Here is a 22,352-nt window from a genome sequence, read left to right as displayed (position 1 = left end):
TTCGTTTTTCACGGTCAGATTCTCCAACGTTCCACCTTCCTCATTTGGCAAACACAGAGAGGGGGAAAGGGAAAGAGAGATTCTTGATCATGTCTCTTATCTTCTCTCGTATTATGATTTCCAATTACCCTACACTTAACGGAAGCCAACACATTCATATATATTGAGACAAACACACGAATTGAGACAAGCAGAGGTATATATATATTAAAGTTTAATTATAATATCAACTCAATTCATCTTAATTTCTTTATCTCTGACAAACCCTATGCTAGATTTTCATGCTAAATTCTCTTCTCTTTTTTCTGTTACACGATTTGACGATGAATATGTAATGTGGATGATGAAGGTGGATATATTATACATAGAAAAAAAATAATGTTTGGTTTTCAAGCAAGAAACCGCCAAAATGCGGCTGCTTCTCCAGCACCGACGTCCACCGATCCATCTTTGCCAAGCACATCATCAGCAGCAGCAGCGGTTGGAGAGATTGACACCGCTGCACCCTTTGAATCCGTTAGGGCCGCTGTCACCTTATTTGTTGAAGCATCCCCCAAAGTCGACAAACCTGTCATCAAGAAACCAAGACCTAATTTAGAGGAGGTGACAATTAATTAATCAACTTCCTATCATACATTATAATTTATCATCATACAACAATCGATCCATCAATCCTGCATGGGGTACTCTATCTATCTCATAATAATTAGTCTTGTTCATTATAAAGAGTGTTTTAGGGAAGGAGGCACAGCTGCATTGGATCCACAAGGAGATCGACAAGCATAAAGAATACGTCAAAACTGCAGAAGCAACAAAAGAGAAAGCGCTTCGGGATCTGGACAAGGCTAATAAGACGTTGCAGGAGCTAACCAACAAACTAGAAGCAGCAAGCGAATCCAAACATGCATCAAGTCAGGAGACCGAAACTGCAAACATCCGAGCCCATGAACTTGAACAACTAAAATCCACTGAAAACCAAGCAGATGACGAAGCTAGGCAAGAAACAATCAACAACGAAAGAAACCAGTATAAAGTCGCTGCAAATGAACTTATTGCCACCAAGCAAGAACTTAACAACCTTAAACGGGAATTTGATAGTGCATTAGAAGCAAAATTGGCTGCCGTTCAACGAGCTGCTGAAGCTCAACATGCTACACAAATCAACCGAAAGAAAATAAAACAGCTCTCAAAGGATGTTGTTGACATGAGTGTAACACTTGAACGCGTCAAATTTGCTTCTGATAAAGCCGAGGAAGACTACGCAAATCTTATGGAAGGAAAGGAAACGCTCTTGGAGTCCAAGAAGAACGCAAAGGAAGACACTGATTTAAAGATTCAAAACCTAAGAAAAGAATCCGAGGAGGATCCGGGGAATATAGAAAAAAGACTCGAAGAAACAACTGGAGCCATTAACGTATTAGAGGAGCAACTGAAGGAGGTACGTGCTGCAGATATGGAGCTTCTTAGTAATGCAAATTCAGAACTTGATGATGCAAAAAAGAGACTTGATGAAACGAAGGAAGAAGAGACATCTCTTAGAGATTTGGTGGAGTCATTGAAACACGAAGTTGAGGATGTGAAGAGGGATATTGCTGTGTCACGGGAAGAAGAGATAAAAAGAGAGCAATTGCAAGGTGAATTAGACAAAATCGAACTTGAAGTCAAAGACGCCATAACAGAGAAAACCAAAGCAACAAACGAGGTAGACGAATTGGAAATCAAAATACGTGAAATGTTGTTGGAAGCTGAAAAGGCGAGAAAGGAAGAAGAGGAAATTAAGAGACAAGTGGAAAACCTTTGGAGGGATGCTCAATGGTCGGAGGTGGAGGTAAAAGAAGCTGAATCGAAGCTGGAAGTTGCAGAAAGAGAGGTTGAAGAAGCAAAAGCAGCACAAGAGCTTGCGAATGATCAAATACGCAAAAGGTCTTGTACGGAAGAGTTAACTGATTCCAAGTCTGATAACATGATCATGTTATCGATTCAGGATTTTGAAGCTTTGAATAAAAAATCTGAGGAAGCAATAATTGAGGCTGATACAAAAGTGGAAACTATTATGGCTGAGGTGGAAACAATCAAAGAAAATGAGAGAGGAATCCTTGAAAAGCTGGAGAAAAGCAAGGAAGAACAAAAGGAAATCGAAGAAGAAATTAGTAAAGCTGAGAAAACAGCTGAGGTGGCTGATGCAGCAAGGCAGACAGTCGAAACTGAGCTCAACAAGTGGAGAGAAGAAACCAAAGGATCATAAATTTGACCCAAAATCACTTATATATAAAGAGTTGGAATTAATCTAGGATTAGAAAAATTAAACAAACTTCTTTTCCTTCGTTGATTTTCTTGTATCATATTTCATCATTTGTTCTAGTTATTAAATAGAAAATGTTTCATTAGCATGGATGTTGATTTGTACATGTTTTGTCAATATACTTGGAAAATGAAAAAAGACACCTTCTGCAATCGTCATACACTAGAGCTTTATTATCAAATTCAACTAAGAAATGGTTTAAGTAAAAAGGGATGTCTATTAATTCAAATTGTTTTATATCGGTTAGTAGATTAATTGGAAATAAAAGAAAAAGTGAAGGGTCAAAAGGAAAAAGATTTTGGGGCAAAAAATTTATTCTAGAATGTATAATTTTGGGGCAAAAAATTTGATCTAGAATTATAAGAAATTTAAATGACTTTTACATTGACCAATTGGTTACTTGAATTGTAATTCTATGCAATTACATCTTTCATTAAGATTAAATAAAAGTTAACAACAACAACAATATTACCTCGTCCCATACAAATATGGTAAGGAGAGGTAGAATAATCAGCAACTCCATCGTAGAAGGGAGACCTTCTGACTTCTAGCAAAAAATTAAAAAAAAACCGAAAAAATGCCCACATAGAAGTTGTCCAGGCATAAGAAGTCAACATACAAAATGTTAGCTCATAATAAATGATAAAATTGCATTTGTCTGTATGAAGTGACCGCTATTGTAAAAGGAAAATTTACACATGGAGAAGGGAAATGATCAACGAGTAAAAACATGAATATATACATAAGTTGTGGAAGAAGATATAAGAAGTAAGTTGAAAGCAAATACTAGCTGTATACGCTATATGTAAATAGTGAAACTAGGATAAGAAGTGAAAATTAGTCGACAAAAACTAACAATAAAAAAAGCTAGAACCTAGACTACATCAATATTACTCTTCTATTCTGATTCAAAGCCTCTACGTTCTTCTATTTGAGGTTACGTCCGCTAACTCCTTCAAGTGTAATTTCACGCTGTCTTCCTATTTCAAATATTCATAAACCAATTCTCATTCACAAATCATATAGTTTTAAAAATATTACATTTTCACATACAATATCAAGAAAGTACATCTATTGTGTAAGTAGACAGGGGCGTACCTAAGCTTCAACAAGGTAGGTCCTAGGACCTACCTTTTTTTTTTTAAATACAACAAATATATATAGAAAATATGAAGGATCTATCTCATTTTTGCTAAAAGACCCACCTATTTTTACTAAAAGACCTAACTATTCTAGTTTTATCTACATAAGGAACCATGTGTTTTTGGTTCTAGATTCGTCACTGTAAGTAGAAGATACCTAAAACTATTAAAAACGTACCTTCGTAAAATGGTATTTAGTGTGTGAATCATAAAGTTTCAAAAATTGCTCCACTTGCACATAAGATATAAAAAAAAACATACATTTACTTAGAAAAACTATAACATCGGTAGAAATGCATATCTTTCTATTATCTAATATCTAATAATGATTTGCTTCCTCTTGACGAGTCTTGAAGTCTTTTTATACATTTCCTAATTTCGTGTAATTATATCTTCCTATTAATTAATATCAAATAATGTGGTTTTTGTTGATATTCGATTTCATTAAGAGAAATTAAATATCCTCTTACAATTTGTTCTTACTTTTCCTCCTATCATATCAAATGTTGACATGTGTCACATTTAATTAGACATTTAATGAAATTAATAATCATTTAATCCACTTGTCAACATCTATTATAATAAATAAAGGTTTTTTTTGCCACATGTCATTTTCTCCTTCATTTGGACACATGTCATTTTTTAACATTTTTAAATTTTATATTTTCCACTTGTCATTTTATTGTATTTTTCATTTTATTAAATTAAAATTACACATTTAATATGTAAGGTAATATATATGTAAGATATTTATTAGAAATGGTTTATATATGTAATGTATCTAATACATTAAAGTCTCTTTAATTTTAATAATTCAAAAGATTCCTTATTTTTCTTATAAATTCTAACTTTTCAAATTGTTAATATTTCCTATTTAATTTTTTTAAATAAACTCATGTAATACATGGGTCTCACGCCTAGTTTAATATGGTAGGAAGAAAAACATGAAGAAATAGTAGAAACATATTTAATTTCTCTTTCAGAGTGGTTTGAGTCAACAACTCTAATGTAAAAGGTTTCCTTACCGAAACATTCGGGTTGCGGGTTGCTTTGTGCATATGGAGTGTGGGTTGTGGGTATTCCGTTAGAAAGCCCGGGTTACAATCTCCCGTGGATTTTCGATAATCGAAACCCCTTTTTTCTCTCACTCCGTTCCTCACAGACTACAATCTCCCATGGAATTTTCGATAATCAATCATTACTTGTACCAGAAATCGCTCCTGAGGATACCTTAAATCTGTGTATGTATGAATGCAAACCTTTCACGCGTGTCTCCAAATTTCACAGGTAACTTCAAAGCTGCTTGCCCTTCTCCATTAGGTTTTCTAAACCTTAAATCATATCGCTTTATCTGGATTCAATTTGATATCATCTTATTCTACGGAGCCTTGGTCAAAGCTTCATATGGAAATCTGCTATCTTGCTTTTGCTCCTGATTGGAACCCTTGCAATTTATTGATTTATACCAACGGTAGCAAAGCTTCATAACATAAATGCAAGACAATACGATATATCCCTTTTTTTATTCTATCTAATTGATTATCTGTTAATTAAACTTAAATAGAGTTTTATGGAATTTGATGTATGGAACCGGGGTTGAAGCTCTCAAGCTCATATAGTTTAAAACATTGAACCGATTCTGTTTCAATTCTGACTCCATAACCATAGGAAATCCAGTTCCATTCCTTCTTTGCTGTTGATCTAATGGATAATTTTCTATTTCAACATAGATTGTTCATTGGAAGTGGGAAGGAATCCTCCTCAGAGCTACATAAACAGATAAACTCCTGTTCTCTTTCCAAAAAACTTGTTCCAGAAGTTCAAAGAAAGCCATGTATGGCAGAACAGGTCTTGAACGTTTCAAAAAGGCACAAACTTTACAACCCTTTTCTGTAGCAAATTCAACACATAAACCAACTACACAATTACATTCCCATTCTGATATTCACAATCACCAAACCCAGAACCAAAATCACCAACAAGTTTCTCAAAAATCTGCAAACAATGATGCAGAGCAGATTGCCACCACTCCACAGCACGTAACACAAGTTGGAGGTGGACAATCCACTTGGCAACCTCCCGATTGGGCTATTGAACCTCGCCCTGGTGTTTACTACCTTGATGTTTTAAAAGATGGTGAAGTTCTTGACAGGATAAATCTTGATAAAAGAAGACACATTTTTGGGAGACAGCTTCACACATGTGATTTTGTTCTTGATCATCAATCAGTCTCCCGCCAACATGCTGCTGTTGTCCCTCATAAAAATGGAAGTGTGTATGTAATTGATCTAGGATCTGCACATGGCACATTTGTTGCAAATGAACGATTGACAAAAGAATCTCCTGTTGAACTCGAGGTGGGACAATCTTTACGCTTTGCTGCTTCAACTAGGGTTTATATCTTGAAAAAAGACAATAAAGCTCTTTTCCCTCCTCCATTACCTACAGAAGTTAGCCTCCCCCCACCCCCTAATCCTTCAGATGAAGAAGCTGTATTAGCTTACAACACATTTGTAAACCGTTACAATCTGTCTAAATCTGAAGTAGTATCTACATCTGTCAGTCGAGAAACAGAAAGAGAAAGACCTGTCAAGAGAACCAAAAGGGCAAAAGTGTCATTTAGAGATCAAGTTGGGGGTGAGCTTGTTGAAGTTGTGGGTGTGTCTGATGGTGTAGATGTGGAAACAGAGCCAGGTCCAATGGGTGTTAAAGAAGGTAGTAGTCTTGTTGGGAAGTATGAATCACTTGTACAAACAACAATAATACCTAAAGGGAAGGAATCTTTATCCATAAAAGAAGTTAGTGTTAATGTTTCCTCAAAAGGTGTTACTGATAAATTACAAGAAGTGTTGAATAAAGTTAAAGCTCCTCCAAAAGGTGGGATTTATGATGATCTTTATGGAGAATCACTCTCTAGCAAAGTGGGTTCTTCCTGGGCATATTCTTCTGGAATTAAAGATGATGAAAATAAGGCTCCTGCTCCTGGTGCTGTAACTGTAAAGGGTAATATTGGAAATGATGATAGTGATGATGATCTGTTCGGGTAGCTAAGATAAGTAGATGAAGCTTTTGGATGGTTACAATCTATTTTGCAAAAATACACAGGTACTTTGCCCTATTGTGAATTGACATTTGTGTTTTAATGTACTACATTATTATTTTTGTACTGGACCTGGAATTTGATTACTACCCTTGGATGTGGGTTTGAATCTTTCTTGTTGAGATGAAATGAAAAAAGATAGACGTTTGGTAGCTCAAACAATGCTTGGTGCCTTGGTCATTATTTTCTTACTTGCTTATTGTGTTCATGCTTTTTCAAATTATCGATAGTTATTGTTGGTGATTATAGTGTTATCAATATATTTTAGTGTAATTATTATTAATTTTGAGATAGGTTGAGTTTCTATTTACTCACCGAGACTAAAGGTGCGTGGTGCACATTCGGAGTGATAAATGTGAACTCGGGAATACAGGGGTCCGGGGCAGCGCCCCGGGCCAAGGGGCAGCGACCCTTACAGTCCAAGTGCAAAGCCCCTGGTGTTGGTTGTGATTTGTGACATCATTGTGATGCAAGAATCGGTCGTATAACCAACCATTTTGATGCCATTTTGTATATAACCAAACTTCCAACCGTCATCTTCCTTCTATAAATGGAGGATGGATATTCCATGAAAGGGTTAACACTTTTGATACCCAAAATTGATTATGTGAACCTATTTATCTCTCAAGAACGCAAAGCAACAAAGTATTTTCTATGTTTTGAATTTGAAAGTGGTCTGGCTTCTAAATTGTCATTCTTGGATTATCCAAAATCAAATCTTATGATTCTCCAAGCCAAAGGGTCGAAATCATAGATTTGAAAAGTGATTACAATCACGATTCTAGAATTATCCAAGTTTATATTTATATTTTTTAACCAAAAATCTAACAATTATTTTGAAATTTAGTTTAGTTTGTTGAAGGTTCAAAGATGAAAGCATTTATTGCTTACAAATGGATTCCATGATCGTTCATCATGACCCTAGAGATAGAACTCTATGTCATCCTAGAATTCCTCCTTCCAAGTTTAGATCATCATGAACCTTTGCATACATGAAATTTATGAATAAAAAGCATGTTATATGTAGACATGTAATTGCATGCATGACATTTATAAATAAAGATTACGTTATATTTGTAAATGTATGTTGAATGATTTATCTAAGCAATATTATATTATGAATATTGAAAGGTGCATGAATAAGTGTTTATAATTATATACATGCTTGTTCTAAGGTTGTTCAAGAAATTGTCTTTTCTCTGATAATTATTTGTTTAGGTTCCAACCCCGTAAACAACACCCATCTTCTCGATCTTCTACAAAGTCCAAGTACAAAGTTTTTGTTGACATAGTAGCCAAACTTACTCAGCTCCAAGCTCTTCTTTGTGAACTTGTCGCACATACACCTTAAACTCCTATTTTATGGTGTGACCACCCACCTTTCTACTAATCATGTTTTACATGCTCGTACAAAGCACGTTGAAGTTGATTTTCACTTTGATAAGAAAAATGTTAAGGAAATTCTTTGCGTACAATTTATATAATATAAACTAGAAAAGATTCCCCGGTGTTGTCGGGACGGAAGGTATTACTTTTTAAAGTAAAGTAGCATGTTGAATTGTATTGAGATAATTTAGTAAAGGAAGATAAACAATGTCATCCTAGAAAATATAGACGGTTGTTTTTTGTCCGTTAATGTGAAGGTAATTTGGTCTTTTCAGGTAGTAGGGACTGAATTTGTCACCATGAGTAAACCATAGGGACCAATCGTGTAATTTTGGCGGTGATGGTGGTGATGGCAGATGGTGGGTGGGTTTATGGTATTTGGTGGGTATTTTCTAATAAATAAAATATTAATTTAAAATAAAAAAAGAATGTTAAATATGGTAAACCACAGGAACCAATCGTGTAATTTTGTCTAACAATAATAATAATAATAATAATAATAATAATAATAATAATAATAATAATAATAATGAGGGACCATTTCTGCCAAAAGACTAAATACTAAAAGGTGAGGGTTAGGAAAAATTCAAACCAAAGTAAAAGGGTTGTTTGTGAACAAAAGCATAAAAGTGAAGGGTCAATGTTATAACTTGGATGTCACTTTACTGAAAAATCTTTCATAACTTTAATATATACTTTAATATATATATATATATATATATATATATATATATATATATATATATATATATATATATATATATATATATATATATATATATATATATATATATATATATATAATTATTATTGGTTTTTCAACATCCTTTGCATGTGGTGGTATATTACGCTATATGTGATAATTGTAATTATTACAGGTCTAAAAGGGTACTTAAGTGCAATATCTATATTTATATATAAGGACCATTGTAACTTATTAATAATACACAATCAAATACAATATATACTACATATTTTCTTGCATGACACCTTCTAAATCATGCGTTCCAAAAAACCTCCAAAAACGTGTCGCGCATGGGGAAGATGTGTCGCATCCTTACCCTCTTTTGAATGGATTTTTGACTTATTCCAACAAGTCAAAGCTCAGACTTCCAGGTCCTTAACAATGTATTAATGAATAAAGTTTCCACCATTATCCATTAAGACATCCATGTCAAGCAGTGTCTAAGCTTTATCACTACAAAATGACTTAAAGGACCAACCAAGTTACATGGCTTAAAGGATATGTACAAAATATCAACTTTCTAAGTCCAAAAGGTCCATTGAGCATTCCTAGGTGCTCAAAATGAGCTGGAGTCATCTAACTCCAAAGTCATAATCCAAATGGACAAAAAATGGACAAATATGACCAATAACAAGATCTAGCAATCAAAAGAGCAAATTAGGAATTTTATACTCACAAAGGTCAAAAAAAAAAATGAAGTAACTTTGTTGGATCCAAGCTTGAACCTTCCTTCAAAGATACTAGGAGAGCTTCTTGATCTTCAAGCTTCACTCAAGAATGGGAAAATAAGTTCACAAATCAACCACAAGCTCAAAATTGAGAGAGAGAGAGAGAGAGAGAGAGAGAGAGAGAGAGAGAGAGGGGGGGGGGGTTCTGAGAAATCGCTCAAAGGGTCATGGAGGCTAAGAATGGTCAAAACCTAGGGGTTAATGATACTTAAATAGCCTCTCAAACCCTAAAAAGACGTTCAACGCATGGGTCAGGGCTTGACACACCTATTAAAAGGTGCCCCGCGTCTTTTACGATAAATTTCAGATTCTCAGTTTTTAGATTTTAGTGAACAAGAAAAATAAAATTAGATTATAGTACATACCGGGAATAAGGATGTTACATATAGTTTTGTTTTTCAAATATAGTCATCCTGGTGTTTGGCTTTCAGATTTTCATATGCGTTTCTTATTTGTTTTTAGTCAAATTCATGCTAAATTTTTCCTTAAGAACTCTTCCTAGCTTGATCCATAAATCTTTATACAAATTTAGTCCATTTCTACCCATATATATTATTTCTTCAATGCAAGTTTCCAATAAGCATTTTAGATGGTCATTTGACCATTGTTATTTCTCTCCCATTTCTAATAATCAAAAAAACATATGCAAATCAGATTTTAAAGCAAGCATAACCTTATAAGATTTGACGAAACATACAAATCAGGTTTCTAATAAGAATTTCAGATTTTATAGCAAGCATAATTTGATTTCATATCATACACATAAAAAAAGACATTTAAAAAAAACATAAACCTCTTTAGTTCATATTTCCAGCACTTAATTTTATATTTTCATCAAGAAAATGCTTGACTTCAACAATGTTATGGGATTTACATCAATATATATTGATTTTCAACAACATTCAACAAGAAATTTAAGCAAGAAATGCTATTTTCATCAATGTTTTGGATTTCGAGCAACATCAAAAAGCAACTAATGATTATCAACACATTCAACAACAAATTTAAGCAATAAGGAGTGTTTTCAGTAAGATTAAACACCAAATTTCAATAAAATAGAGAGTTTTTTAGCAACAATAACCTTTAATTTCATATTAGAACAAGAAAAAAAATCAAAAACAAGAGATGCAAACATATTTTTGTTTTTAGGGGAAAATCTGGTAGTTCTAGGGACGTCTAGTTTGACCGTTTGGGTACGTCTAGCCTTGACGGTTGCGTCACGAGGAGTAGACGAGAGGTTAATGAAGACCGATGGTGAACGGAGTCGTCAACAGTGAGGAGGCGTCGATGGATGTCGACGACGACTATGGATGTCTTCTAGCCGACAACAGTTGTAGATTGCCACCAGGACGACACCGACAGGGAGAGGAGGAAGATGATTGGTGAAGGAGGGAGACGTTGAATGATGAGAATGAACTATGGAGGTGCCCATATGTGGAGAGAAACATATGGGTGTTTTTTTTAGGTTCTGAATAAAGCTTGCAGACCTTAGAAGGCTTATGGTCGGGTCTGTCCCATGAAGACCTCGTGCAGATATTTTTATATCTACATACTTCTAAAAAACAAACACATTGCAAGTCCTTATATATGTGTGTCGTCTGTGCGGTGCATATATAAGAAGTCACGTAGACTTCACGATATAAGAAGTCACGTAGACTTCCAGACAAAAAATAAATAACCCGTAAGTCAACTAAGGTCAAATGCTAGTTTTTTCAACATTTATATTTTTAGTCCTTCACGATATATTATTAATTTTCACCAATATTAATCCTCCAATTTATTTGTAATAACTTATTTTACTTTCATAACTTTATTTATTTAATTAATTTCAATATTTTATTTAATTATTTACTTTGATTTATTTTATTTCTATTTTACTTATTTGATTTTTTCTTACATTCAAATTTGTACTTCCCAAAAGAATTTATATACCTTAACAAGATGCTATTTTTGAACAAAAGATACAGTGACCCCCCCCCCCCCCCCCCCCCCCCCAATCCTCTATCCATATATGCTTTTAATAAGCCCACAATAGTTAACTAAGTCGTTTTAGAGCAAATCTCTGAATTAGAGTTTTTATTTTGTATAATCAAATTTCCATAATTAGTCTTTTTATATTTTCTGCTTACCGTATCTCTAAGTAAATTTGTTATGTCTATAACTTCCAACACATGCCCTTCCACTACCACAACAAATACATAAGTCACATAAATATTATTATTATATATTTTTCATATTTTATTCTACTATTACTAAAATGTTGCAAATATTTTTTGGTATGTACATACATATCATAATTCTTTTAGATTCACACCTTATTTAAAAAATATGTTCTTATAGGTGAAATAATAATAAAAACGTTGTATTTTTTATAGATTATTTTTTCTTGTCATTTTTTTTTTCAAAATTAAAACCTTTATTATAGTATTCGAAGATAAAATATACTTTAATATATTATTGCGATACACATTAAAAATTTGTGGCTTCGCCCCGGAAAAGATATTCACCATGTGAAGCTACTTCTGAAAAAAGAGAGCCATCAATGTATAGCAATTTGGGCAGAAGTGAAATACATTTATAATATTAATAGTTTTGCATTTTTTTAGTTCAAATATGATGGCCTGAAAATATTCACTTGACACCAATAATTACAAGTCAAGTTTATAGGAAACCAAATGGGTTTAGCTAGGCATGCAGGCTGTAATAATAACAAAGTTATGACTTGATTATATGATGATCATTACCATCATCATGACGATCATCTTCCATGCCACCTCATGAAAACTCTCTTTAGCTTTTTTTAATACTCTCTTCCCTACTTTAATGGGCTAAAAGGAAAGGCATTTGAGATAACAAAAGGGAATCCTGGATTTACTTCATATAAAAGCTATAACTTCGATCTAATTATATATCACCCGTTCATACTCGCAATGAAAAGATTTAAACAAATTGACTAGCGAACAGATTTAAATTGAATGGTAGAGCAGAGAAGAGCATGCATGCATGCATGTACATGTGGATCGAAATGTTGGGCAAGTCTGTCTCCAAAAGAGTCTTATATTCCATTCATAAGTAATTACCAACAAACCAATCCCATCCTCGACATCTTTTCGACATCTTTTCTGTTGGTTGATAGAACGAATAAAATTATGCATCTAACGGTGTGAAAACCAGACAGGTGGCCGACATCCAACCAATAAAATCCTTCAAGGGGCATGACTCATGAGTGATATATATTTTCATGTCAATGAAGAAAGCTAGTGGGAGAAATCATGATGAGGATTGCATAGAAAAAATCTTTTCTTGCTTCCTTTTGATAATCTTCTAATTTCTCTCACCTCTCTTTTCCCCACTTTCATGTCTCTGTCAGACTTACACTCTCTCTTTTCTTACATTATTCGTTGACTAAAACCATTCCTTTCTACCAACGGAGGTGAGATATTGATTCAACTTCCAATATTTATCAGCTGTCACAAGACCACTAACAACAATCAATGCAAGCTCCTGTTTTTATGGTCATCATTACATGCAGAAATCTCTCATGAACGCATCATCAACTACAAATTTCTGCGTGTATGGCTTAATGGCCACAACTCCTTGTAAAAGGTGAAGATAAAGCTGAGTAGTTCATATATGTAAACAATATATACCTCAAAGTGGTTGACGCCAGCACTACTGTACGTTTGTTTCGTGGAGCTTCCATGGATGACTAAATTTGCAGCCTTTCGGACCATAAAAGTTTGCTTCTTGATTGCAACCAACCAATTATACCCTTAATTAAGTTTTTTTTCCAGGTGAACATCATTCTTTCATATTTCCAAAAAGAAAAGAAGTTGTAAATCAAACTGATGATTACATGTTTTCATGTTCATTATTAGCCAGTTGTCACTTAGGAATCTCAGCTGGATATATACATATATATGCTAGACTGACTTTTTATATAATTTATCATTTAACCAGAACCCTGATCAAGAGCTAGCTTATACTGATCTATATCTATAATATATTTACAGAAATATCAAGAGCAAAGATGAAGTTTATGCGACTTGGGACAAGGCCAGACAACTTTTATACAGAAGAAGCCATCCGGTAATGAATATTTAGCAGCACCAATATTCAATATACATGACTATTCTAATATTATTGTTCTTCAAGTATATATCTGATGTTTAACAAACTGCAGGACTGTAGTTTCAGACTTACCAAGTGATCTAACCATACGTGTCAACAACATCACCTATCTTCTCCATAAGGTACGATCTATTAATTAAATGCATATATATTTATGTATACATCAGTAGTTTAGTAGTCTTTTTATAATATAACAGAAAATTACATGGAATATTGTTGTATCCCTAGTTGCAGTTTCCACTTGTTCCAAAGTGTGGCCTCTTACAGAGACTTTGCTCTAATAGGGGGGATTCCAGCAGATTGACACTGGAGCTTCATGATATCCCTGGAGGTGAAGATGCTTTTGAGCTGTGCGCTAAGTTTTGCTATGGGATCACTATTGATCTCAGTGCCCATAACTTTGTGTCAGCAATATGCGCTGCTAAGTTCCTGCAGATGACAGAATCTATTGAGAAAGGAAACTTTGTCTCAAAGCTAGAGATGTTCTTCCATTCATGCATCCTTGAAGGGTGGAAAGATTCAATTGTGACACTGCAAACAACTGGAAAGCTGCCTGAATGGTCTGAAAATCTTGGGATTATCAGAAAATGCATGGATTCTATTGTCGAGAAAATACTCACTCCACCCACCAAGGTTAGATGGTCATACACTTACACGAGAGATGGATATGCAAAAAAGAAGCATCATCAATCGGCACCTAAAGATTGGTGGACAGAAGATATAGCAAATCTTGATATAGACCTATTCAGATGCGTACTTAATACGGTGAAATTAACTAACATGTTGCCACCACAACTTATTGGTGAATCTTTGCATGTTTATGCATCACTTTGGCTTACAAGGAGTACACCCGACCCTGAAACCTCAGTAGAATCTTCAAGCAAAAAAAGACTACTTGAGACTATCATCAGCATGATTCCAGAAGATAGAGGATCTGTTTCGGTTGGATTCCTGTTGAAACTTCTTAATTTAGCAAGTATTTTAAAGGCATCACCAGTGATCAAGACACAACTTATTAAGCAATCCAGTTTGCAATTAGAGGATGCGACACCAAGCGATCTGTTGTTACTTTCATCAGGATCTTCTGATGATAATAATAATAATAATCGCATCCATGATATTGACTTGGTTAAAGCTGTTGTGGAAAGTTTTATAATGCGATGGAGACGAAAATCTTATTCTAGACAAGATTTGATTATAAAAGTTGGAGAACTTATCGACTCTTATCTTCAAATAGTTGCAAGGGATGTGAATATGCCAGTACAGAAAGTACTGTCGCTTGCAAAAGCTTTACCTGAATTTGCTCGCCCTGAGCATGACAATCTGTACAAAGCAATCGACATCTATCTACAGGTATGAATAGAATGAAAAAAAAAATCATGACCACTTTTGTTTCTTGACTAGATAATTTTGAATGATGATGAACATATATACAGGAACATCCTCAAACGAGCAAGGAAGAGAAGAAGCAGCTCTGCAGTATTATAGACTGCCAAAAACTGTCCCCAGGAGTTTGTGCTCACGTTGTGAAGAACGAAAGGCTTCCAGTGAGAACGGTGATGCAAGTCCTCTTCTTTGAGCAAGAGAGAAGTGGAAGCAAGGCAACAAGGAGACAAGATTTTCAACATTCTGAAACACAATCCAAAACTCAACAATATGACAGACGAAAAACAAATTCTGAGGATCACCTAAAAAGTTTACAATTAGGCTCCAGTGATGCTATAAGAAGTAAGACTCCTGATAGCACAAGACAAAAATCTGAACCAGAATCCAAGCACAAGTCAAGGAGGACAAAGGTTGTGGGAATGGGATCCCAGATAGTAGAGGAAGGAAGTAAACTGGATTCAAGGAAGACAGGGATACAAACAAGTAGATCAGGTGATGGTGATAATAAAGGCAGACAGAGGTAGAAGATCGACACCTCCGACAATTAGTTCTTACCAAACCCCAAGGCCATGCATAAAACCAACCTTAATTTCTTAATATTCCATATATGATAATATGAAAAAGCCAAATGGTGGAGGATTTAAAATCAGTGGAGTTATGTATTGGTATATGGAATTCAGTATTGCTAGTTGCTAAAAAAATGAACATGTGATGGTTATTTTTCCATCTAAAACATGTTCAAACACATTAGTAGACTTTTCGTTTGTTTGATATAAATTTCATGGGAATGAACTAGTACCATATATACAAGATTATATGGTAATAGACATGACGTACTTTTAAAAAGAAATAACTTTGTTCCCCATTACTTTTGTACGACCTAAATATGTTTGAAATTTGGTATTAAATTGTGTATCCTTTGTATTCCAATATAGCGGTATATATACAAGGATTTCAAATCTTATGGGACTGATATCTACCAAATAAATATCAAGATAATCATAAATGTAGTTTGATTAATATGCATCTGTAGTTTGAGCGGGAGGGGGTTAAACGCTCAACCAAGCATTGATATCGAGGAAGAACTTATGGTGGTAGACCTTTGGTGAATATGTTAATATATTGGTAGGAGGAAGGAATGTGGTGTCGTGCATACCAATGGTGGAGACAGAACTAAAGGTAATAGGGGTCCATTTTATTAGTTAATATAATAAAAATTAAAATTAAACTAACCCTTTAAACTAACATATTAAACTGTTCATGTCAATGACAAAGAAAGAAGGGTGAATTTGGGTAGAAAAAAAAAAGGAAAGAGCTAAGAAAGCGTGACTATCTGGTCTCAAAAATACAAAACCCTCTTATAAAAAAAAAAAATAACGTGTGTATATATGCTCGAACCAATTTTCAAGTGGGGTGCATGCAACTTCTATTTATACATGCCTCTGCCACTGGCGCATACCTGCCTCCGTCATTGGCGCATACGAACCTGACTGAAAGCAACTTTTTCTCAAACAAAATGGATGTTCATCACGTTATGTTTTGTTTGTTGATGTTAGATGGGGTTGCCTGACAGATAAACAGATAAACGGCGGACAAATTGTTGTAATAAACAAGAGTGGCCTAGCATAGAAGGTAGTGGAGTTTGGGAAGGGTATGAGGCCAACACATTTTCACAGTGTTGTTTGCAATGTTGTAATATTCTACATTAGCACTCAAGTATGAGAGATTATGTTGTCGTTGGTATATCAATAAACAAGATTGTCTCCCCAAAAAGATACAAGATAATAGAGGAGGTTGATTTTATGGTATCATGGCATCCGCCCCGATTAACAATTGTATAAGAAATGACATAAGTATGAGTTTATGGGTACATATGGAGTTTGTAGTGGATTGTACATTTAAGGTATATAATGATGTATTTTAAGGTGGTACAGTGTGATAGTGTGATTCACTGAGAGAATGCATGAACAAACATATTTGTTAATGAGTATATACAATTTTTGGTTGACTAAATGTGAGGTACAGTAGTCCCCCAAATAAACTTGATGGAGAGAAGCATTTTTGAAAAGAGGTCTTGGTTTATTTGCATTGATATATGAACATGTTATTTGGAATTGTCAGCAGCTAAGATGCCAAAAGATAGCTTAGAGGATCCCAAATTTGTAATCTCAAATTCTAATTTCGGATTGTATATGAGATTCGTCTTAAGTGTGCCTGAGGAAGCAATTGTCACAACTAGAAATTTTGTGTCTTGTAATCACTATACCTAAGTAAAATGTTGAATCAAAAACTTAAGAGCATGTGTGATACCTATTATTATGACATCAAAAACTTCAATCAAATACATCATACAAATACTACAAATAGTCAACAAGCAATTGGAAACCCTAGAAGTTCTTGTTTAGGTCCATTTTGGACTAGGACTTCCTTATTGGACTCAATGGACCAATAAGCTTCCAATTTGACTATCATGGGCTTAGAACCCTTAATTGGGCTCTAATTGGACCCACATTAATTTATTTCAACATTATGGGCCATATTGGGCCTAGAATGAAATAAATTAAGAGTTTTGAACCATGAATAACCTAAACTAGTCCAACAAAGTGTAAAAATCATATTATATTTCTTTTAGGTTAAAACTCATCCAACCTAACTTCTACATGGGCTAGAGGGCATAAAAGCCCAAATTTTCCTTTTCCTTCAAAATTCTCGGCCCAAGGCCCAAATCCAAGAAGAAATGAAGAAGGTTTGACTTTCATTGCCACCTCTTTATTCTCTCATGGATCTCCATGCACAAACACATGTTTCCATGCACATATCACTTCACTCACTTCTCTTTTCTCTCTTTCCTTTCCTTTGGCCGATAGTTTACACACACACACACACACATCTCACAAAAATCTCTCTAAATCACTCAAGACTTCTCTCTTCCTCTCCATTCAAAATCTCGAAATTTTTCTTGTGTTTCAAGAGGATTTTACAAGATAATCATCATCCTTTGGTAAGTTTTTCCATGTCTAAGTTACAAAACTCCCTTCTCATATAAGACCACTTATTCTAAACAAGTTTCTTTGGTGATCATACTCCTAGAAAACTCCATAAACTCGAGATCTTCATCAAGGGGAGCTAGGGCCAAAACTCACCAAGTTTTCTTCCATCTTTTCTTCAAAAACCGAAACTACACCCTAAGGTGAGCTTCATACTCCCTATTTTTCTGTTTTATAAGTTTTGGGGGGGGGGGGGCGGGGGAATACAAGTGAAAGTGTAGATCTATATGTGTTTTGTATGTCTTGTATGATTTCTATGCTTATATGTGTGTTTTTGTGTGTTTATGATGTTGGATCTAGCCATAAACTCCTAAAAATCGAGATATATTTTATGTTAAATGATACTAGCATAAACTATATTATTACATACAAAGTATTCCAAGAAAAATTGCTAAGTGGCTTAATAACATCTCCTTTGGGCTAAAAACTCATTTTTTGGACACAAAATGTTAAAAAAATAAAGTTAAAGGGCCCAAAATGACATATTACGAATTCTGATGGATGAGAAGAGTCAAAAAAGTTTCAATAAAGTATTTTCTAGAAATATACTCTTTTGGAGGGTTAAAAATATAAATTTCAAGCTTAATGGGCTAAAAATGACATTTTTGGCCCAATAGGGCCCAATATGCGAAATCTTTTGTTTTGAAGGGCCAAAACTGTGTTTTTCTGTAAAACAGTGGACTACTAGTGTCCCAAGTCCTCTTCTAAGGTTAAAAATGCTTTTCATAATTAAAAAGGACCAAAGTTGCAAAAATTTTCCAATTTGGGCCAAAAGTGTAAAATTGCGAAAAAGGAAGGTTTCAACCGAGAAAATTGTATTTTCAGGGACTAAAACTGTTTTCAACTAAAAATGTGCTGAAAAATATCAATTCCAATAAGTTTTGATGTTAAAATGCCAAGAAAAATAGTTTAAGGACTAAACCGGAAATTTATTTATGCAAAGGGTTGAAAAAGTAAATTTACAAAATAAAGAGGGGCTGAAAACAGAAAAATTTCAATGCTAATTTGATACATCCGTTGTGATCAAATATTGGCACTGCGACTACTGACGAATTACAATACACATCAACACCAAAAATCGTTATCTAACGAATTGATTCGGTCTCGAATCAATAACAAACCCGAAACTACTAACACGACGACAACTCGATTCGTACACGGAAAATTTGGGAATTCAATACACACGTGAGAGTGCACAGACGTCGACGCACCATTTTTGGGCCCCAAAGTGTAAAATCTTGTTTGTTGGGCCTAGCTAGCCCAATGGCTTGATCTTTAGGCCCGAAGACTTCAACCTTACGAGTTGTTGAGTCTTACATGATCCAACACAACGTAAAAGGACTTTCAATGGCTTTTATACTATTGGTCCCCAAGGGTCCTTTGGTACTGCTAGTAAAGTCGGTTATTAAAATGCGAGTCGGGTCAAGGGCCCTTCGCACTCTTTTTTTTCCAACCGACTAACGGAGTTATCGAGGTCTTCGTGCCCTCTTTCTCTTCGGATGTGGGACTACAAGAAGTCAGGGTGGTTGGATTACGTGAATAGTACGGACGACGCCTACGGGATCGTTAGTATAGTTGTAAACTGGTCGTTTGTGTAACGCGTGTTTATAGCAATTCACCATGCGCCATAATCCGACGTCGCCTGGAATCAATGACTTCACACGCCGCGATGGTTCTACAACTACATGGAATTCAAAGTATTAGGAAAACATCGGGTTTTCCTAGGGTTTTTCAATACATACAGTTTCGAAATGTACACAAGTTTAAGGAACACTTTTTACAACTATAGAAACAAACAAGCATACTTATGGATCTTCACAAACTTTTTCAGAAACTCTTTTCAGAAAATATCGGATTTTCTGGTGGTTTTCAAAATAATACAAAACGTTGCTTTTCAAATACCGCTTATGAACTCACCAACATTTCATATGTTGACGTTTTTCAAAATACTTGTATTCTCAGGTAACAAGTGAACCAAAGGAAAACGTACTCAGTGATGGCTTGTCGTTTGTTTATCTATGTACCGAACAATTTATTTTTGGGAATGTAATGCTAAAACATTGTACTCAGTGTAAACTTTATCAGTTTTTTTATATTAATGCATGGTGATGAATGATGTTATGTTTCATATATATTCAATGTTATGGTATTCAATTAAGTCACGACAGCCCTCGGACGTTTCCGCCGTCTGGTTCGGGGGTGTGACAACAATGATGTGATATTGTCGTGTCCCGTAAAGGATATGTGGTTTCATTACAATGTTGATAAACAAATGGAGAGTTGTCATTTTTTGTATTTGATATTCAAGAGATAATTTTCAAACCATTAGTATCAAGCTTATGATATTACTACCAATAATGTCACTTTATGCTACAATCACTACCCATAAGATCGGGAATTAAATGACCTACCATATTTTTGTGGCTTGGTGATGGTTTAGGTTCAATTGTGTTGAAAAAAAAGTGTGTTTGTCAACAAGTTCTCAAACATGGAAAAAACAATAGACTTAAGTAGTCTAACCAAAATACATCGGGTACAATTGTCTTGATAATATATTGCCTCAAACCTTGATTTTCTAGATATGTTTAATTTATATTGAAATCCCTGATCATGAACACTTTTCACTACAAGAGCTAGTTGAAAAGCTTCTTTGCTTTTGAATGTTTGTATGTATTTGATCCTTCGTGATGGTTTTTGACTGTGTGATTGAATAGTTGCATAAACCAAGTGTAAACATGTTTTTGGAGGCATACCATAGAATGGTGTTTTATGTACTAATATGTGTGCATATCATCTGACCATTCCTTATCAGGATTACTATTTTAATACTCAGATACCCTTAAACAAAGTTCTACCGGGTCCCAATAAGGAGCTAGATTGGTATAATTCATAAAGGGAAGTCTATATTGGCAATATGTATCATTATATGTGCCAACATTAGCATCATATGTAGCAACATCGTCATCATAAGTTTCAATATCTAGATAGTGATAGTGGTTGTTCTCGTGTTAATATTCAGAAACTCCATAGCATATTCAGGGAAATTACAATAGTTCAAAATGTGTACTTGATTGTTGCTCCATCTTCTGTGAGATCGGTTCTCACCAAACCAATTTCTAATATACTAGTTTCCACCAACAATTGATTGATTCAATGCATTATATTGAATAGTCGAAGCATCATCACCATTACCAAATACATATGTATAACATTTGAGCCACTTCAATAAAGTTTTTCAAATGTTACACATCACTCTCATCAACTATCTCTATAGCATAGTGTAATTCAGGATGTTGGAAACACAGACTAATACTTATCTCCTACCTATCTTTATTTTTACCAAATATAATAAATCGGGAAAAGTTTATATATGTGGAAAATACTACACCATAGTTCTTAACAAATAAAAAGAGCCTAACATAGTGGGAGAATAAATCCATGATTGTTTAGAGAAATGTTATCTAAGAAATGTATTCTTTAAAAAAGTAACAAAAGTATAATTTATTAAAAAAATTAATTCTATAGAAAAGTACCAAACTTTTAGGAAAAGTTTCGAACAAGTCCTAAAAAAATTTTGAACAGAAAAGTCCTGATTATTTAACATTTTGCCCAAATTAACGAAAAAGCTATTTTTTATATTTGAACAACAAATGATAGATTATGTGATTTTCTCAAAATAATGAGACTTTTCTGTTCAAAAATTTTTTTTAAGACTTTCTTTAAACTTTTCCCAAAAGTTGGGACTTTTCTGTAAATTTCTCTATAAAAATGAAAACTTTATCTTAATTTTGCAGTACGGGTGTCAGGCTTTATGGTACGAATGTCATATTATCCACTTGCTACCACCCTTTCCCTAATAACGGTAGTGATCGGACCCCAAAGTCCTTCCATAAACATATGTCATCCTTACTGTGCGACGCAACACTTCTGAACTTTGAGTTGTAATTGAACTAATCACTCAAATCTAACTACTGATCTTCTAAGCGGTGCCCCTAATTTCTTTCACCAATGGTCCACAACAAACTATTTAACAATCTGAATCCAACTCCACTAGATGTGTCCCACTCCTAACCCTTTGCATGCATACATGGCATATAACAAACTTTGATAATATCAACCAGGCAATTACAGAGAAAATAAATCAAAGACAATGCCTTTTACATACAATCACATGATCCAAGGGTATATATATACGAATAATAAGTCATGAGGAAGAAAAAAGATAACATACCCGCGACAGGGTCTGATGAAACTCAAGCCTCCTATGTCTGAAACTGCAATGCACGGCTCCTCGTTGTTGGAGATCCTGCCCTGCCCTCACGACCGTCAGTGATCCTCAATGTAACTGGAGCAAGTGCACTCACTGCTCCATCCCTCAACATCTG

General features: G+C 34.5%; 3 protein-coding genes and 1 long non-coding RNA gene across 6 annotated transcripts; 3 read left to right on the top strand and 1 right to left on the bottom strand.

The window, feature by feature from the left end:
• Window positions 1-181: 181 nt before the first annotated feature.
• Window positions 182-1,005, bottom strand: LOC145061308 (uncharacterized). Its single transcript, XR_013687165.1, has 2 exons — window positions 871-1,005; window positions 182-568 (listed from the first exon to the last, which is right to left on the bottom strand). It is a non-coding gene; the product is annotated as an uncharacterized LOC145061308 (long non-coding RNA).
• LOC145061305 (WEB family protein At1g12150-like) lies at window positions 379-2,428 on the top strand. The gene is made up of 2 exons (XM_079008745.1): window positions 379-603; window positions 728-2,428. The coding sequence occupies exons 1-2, from the start codon at window positions 379-381 to the stop codon at window positions 2,243-2,245; spliced, it is 1,743 nt and encodes a 580-aa protein (XP_078864871.1). The 3' UTR covers window positions 2,246-2,428.
• A 2,082-nt stretch (window positions 2,429-4,510) lies between these two features.
• Window positions 4,511-6,706, top strand: LOC145062577 (SMAD/FHA domain-containing protein). The gene is made up of 2 exons (XM_079010160.1): window positions 4,511-4,731; window positions 5,175-6,706. The coding sequence occupies exon 2, from the start codon at window positions 5,277-5,279 to the stop codon at window positions 6,489-6,491; it is 1,215 nt and encodes a 404-aa protein (XP_078866286.1). The 5' UTR covers window positions 4,511-4,731; window positions 5,175-5,276; the 3' UTR covers window positions 6,492-6,706.
• A 5,998-nt stretch (window positions 6,707-12,704) lies between these two features.
• Window positions 12,705-15,785, top strand: LOC145063203 (Phototropic-responsive NPH3 family protein). 3 transcript variants are annotated; one of them, XM_079010792.1, is made up of 5 exons: window positions 12,705-13,197; window positions 13,417-13,492; window positions 13,587-13,656; window positions 13,769-14,887; window positions 14,971-15,785. In XM_079010792.1, exons 2-5 carry the CDS (start codon window positions 13,434-13,436, stop codon window positions 15,442-15,444), a joined length of 1,722 nt encoding a protein of 573 aa, XP_078866918.1. In that variant the 5' UTR covers window positions 12,705-13,197; window positions 13,417-13,433; the 3' UTR covers window positions 15,445-15,785. The 3 variants fall into 3 exon arrangements, with proteins under 3 accessions (XP_078866918.1, XP_078866917.1, XP_078866919.1); XM_079010791.1 differs by having other exon boundaries at window positions 13,763-14,887; XM_079010793.1 differs by lacking the exon at window positions 12,705-13,197 and having other exon boundaries at window positions 13,463-13,492; window positions 13,819-14,887.
• The last annotated feature ends 6,567 nt before the right edge of the window (window positions 15,786-22,352 follow it).

This window comes from Lactuca serriola, chromosome 7 (assembly GCF_051521515.1).
Source record: "Lactuca serriola cultivar US96UC23 chromosome 7, Lser_US96UC23_V15, whole genome shotgun sequence".
NCBI classification, from domain to species: Eukaryota; Viridiplantae; Streptophyta; class Magnoliopsida; order Asterales; family Asteraceae; genus Lactuca; species Lactuca serriola.
The sequence above is the reverse complement of the archived record's forward strand: the minus strand, read 5'-3'. Positions and strand labels throughout refer to the sequence as shown.